Genomic DNA, 2,662 nt, shown 5'->3' with positions numbered 1-2,662 from the left:
TTCAAATGTCATTAAATTAAGAAAATACTGTAGTGAAGCGAGATAAATGTCCATCCTGCCAAATATCTATCCACATTTATAATCCAAAAACTGGGTAAAGGCAAATTCTATTATTTCAGTGATTTCAAATTGGTAGGTGTTATACAATTGTACCTGGTGTACCGTAGCTCTACCCATCAATGTAATGTAATAGTTACATTTCTTTCTCTTTTGGTTTGAATGTGTAGTACTTTGCAATGGGCGGCAACGGCAATGGAACACGCAAAAAGCCATACGATGAAGAATATAATGTGAGTCCGTTTGTAAGAAACATAGAGCAATGCGATGAAACAGAATATCCTGTGAATCCGTTTCTAACAAAAACCGAGCAACGCGATGAATGGATAGTTTTGATTAAAGAAATGTTGGAAGAAGTGAAAAGGCCTTCGAGATTGAGTATCTATAAAGTTCCCAATAAACTGGTAAAAATCAAGGAAGATGCCTATAAACCTAGAATTGTCTCCATTGGACCTTTTCATCATCACAACAAAGAGTTGCTAGCTTTTGAAGAGCACAAACGGCGATACATGGTTCATCTTCTTGCTCGAACATTGGAAGCTGAAGAAGCTATCCGCGATGAGTGTGCCAATGCCATATTAGATTTGGTAGGAGAAGCTCGGAGATGCTATTCACAGTATATAGACTTGGACAAGTACAAACTAGCTATGATATTGCTAGTTGATGGCTGCTTCATACTTGAACTCTTTTTGAGGTACTCAGATATTGAGAACCAGGAGGAGACGGAGGAGGAGGATGTAGTTAACGACGACCCTGTTGTGCGCAGGGGCTCATCAATAGACCCCATTATTAATGATTCTCGGATTGTTGCAACTCTTCAACATGATTTGGCACTACTTGAGAACCAGATTCCCTTCTTTGTTTTGCTGACTCTGTTTGACCTTATAAGTAGGGCTGTGACATTACCACACACACTTACTAAGTATGTTTTGCTTTTCTTTCAATCGGCTTTGGGATTTAGCGACGAGTCAGTTGCAAGTAAATCCTTGGACGTAACTGGTGACCATTTACTTCATATCTTGCATAATTTTTACGTCCCCAAAACATTTCACAGAGACCTTAAAAACTTGCACAAATCTCAACTCCGGATAAATGACAAAAACCATGAAGATGATCCTCAGGGCTTGCGAATATATGGCTTGCAAATATATGGATTCACAGATTGTGCCACACAACTTTTGAAGACAGGAATTCAACTTCATGGCAACACCGAGGCCATCGCAGAAGAAAATTTCTTAGCCATAGAGTTCCATGATGGAGTGGTTAAAATGCCATCATTACGAATACACGAAGCTACAGAATCAATCTTTCGAAATCTGATTGCTTTTGAGCAATGCAACATCATTGGTAGTTGTCATTGCATTGCATCATATGCATTTCTTATGAGAAGTATCCTCCGTTCCTCGCGTGATGTTGACCTTCTTAAAGAAAAAAAGATCATAAAGGATATGAATAGTGGTGACGGTGACAGTGGTAGTGGTGGTGGTGGTGGTGAAGATCTTGTGATTTTCTTCAAATCACTGTGTGAGGGAGTTGTGTTAAAGGACTTCTATTTTTCCGATTTGTGCGGGATGGTAAACGAATACTACCCCAGCCGCACGTCTTGGTTGCACTGGCGCAGACTTTTTTTGAACTGGCGAAGGCTTAAAGCGATAACGAAGGACAAGTGGCGTGAATCTATGTCGGACTTGCATAAAAAATATTTCTCCAATATAGGGGCTACAATATCAATCACAACAGCCTTGCTTCTCATCTTCACCGGCATTCAAACTGTCTACGCTGTCATTTCCTATTATCATCATCATCTCTAAGTTCTACTCTGTTGATGCAAAACTATCCCGGCAGATTTGAGGATAAAAGAAACATCTTTAGCCTCATATTTGGTATAATAAGCTGCAATTTATTAATTCTGTAAAACATGTTTTCACTTTTGTGTTGTTCTGAGTCATAAATATGGTTTGTTGGTGTTTCGATTACCTTGTAATTTTTCCATTATATTTGCCAAGTGTATTTTCGGCTTCTTGGTCTTTGAAAGGCGTGTTTGGAAGTTGTCAATAAATCCATAAAAATATTCTTTGAAATATGAATTTTTAGTAACGAGATATGATTTATGAATTTCCATAATATAAATCATAAAATTGTTTCTATCATATCTTCATCAATATAATTATTTTTTATCGTTAAAATCTGGAGAGTCCTAATCTTTCTAATACCAAATTAGACTTTTCAGTGTAACCACATGTTTCCCTCCTCTAATCCTTCCTACATATCCTGCAATAAAACATTGAATTAGCAATTCAGTGGGCTATTTTAAATTTACACAATACACCCACTTTCCGAATAAATATTTGAATTTCTCTGTAAAAAAAAATATATCAAAGTCTTATTTGAAAAGTTAGTTATTTTAGTTGGTTATTTAACTTTTTGGTTTTTAACTTGGCTAAAAAAGTTCTATTTAAGAAGTTGATTGACTTTTTTTAATAATTAATTTGATGATTGTGAGAGAAAAAGTTAAATAATTATAAGTTAAATGTGACATTGGTTTATTTTAGGAAGTAGTTAAAAGTTAATTTTTTAATTTTTTTTGGGTCTTTTGTTTTAAAAA

At 35.8% G+C, this 2,662-nt stretch overlaps 1 protein-coding gene across 1 annotated transcript; it reads left to right on the top strand.

The window, feature by feature from the left end:
* Positions 1 to 236: 236 nt before the first annotated feature.
* LOC114300654 (UPF0481 protein At3g47200-like) lies at positions 237 to 1,868 on the top strand. Its single transcript, XM_082889975.1, has one exon. The coding sequence runs from the start codon at positions 237 to 239 to the stop codon at positions 1,866 to 1,868; it is 1,632 nt and encodes a 543-aa protein (XP_082746101.1).
* The last annotated feature ends 794 nt before the right edge of the window (positions 1,869 to 2,662 follow it).

Source organism: Camellia sinensis, chromosome 10 (genome assembly GCF_055761805.1).
Source record: "Camellia sinensis isolate YWXY chromosome 10, ASM5576180v1, whole genome shotgun sequence".
Classification (NCBI taxonomy): Eukaryota; Viridiplantae; Streptophyta; class Magnoliopsida; order Ericales; family Theaceae; genus Camellia; species Camellia sinensis.
Note: the sequence above shows the minus strand (reverse complement) of the source record. Positions and strands in the feature narration are given on the sequence as shown.

Coding starts and splice junctions, on each gene's coding strand:
- LOC114300654 (XM_082889975.1), top strand. CDS start 237: ATGGGCGGCAACGGCAATGGAACACGCAAAAAGCCATACGATGAAGAA.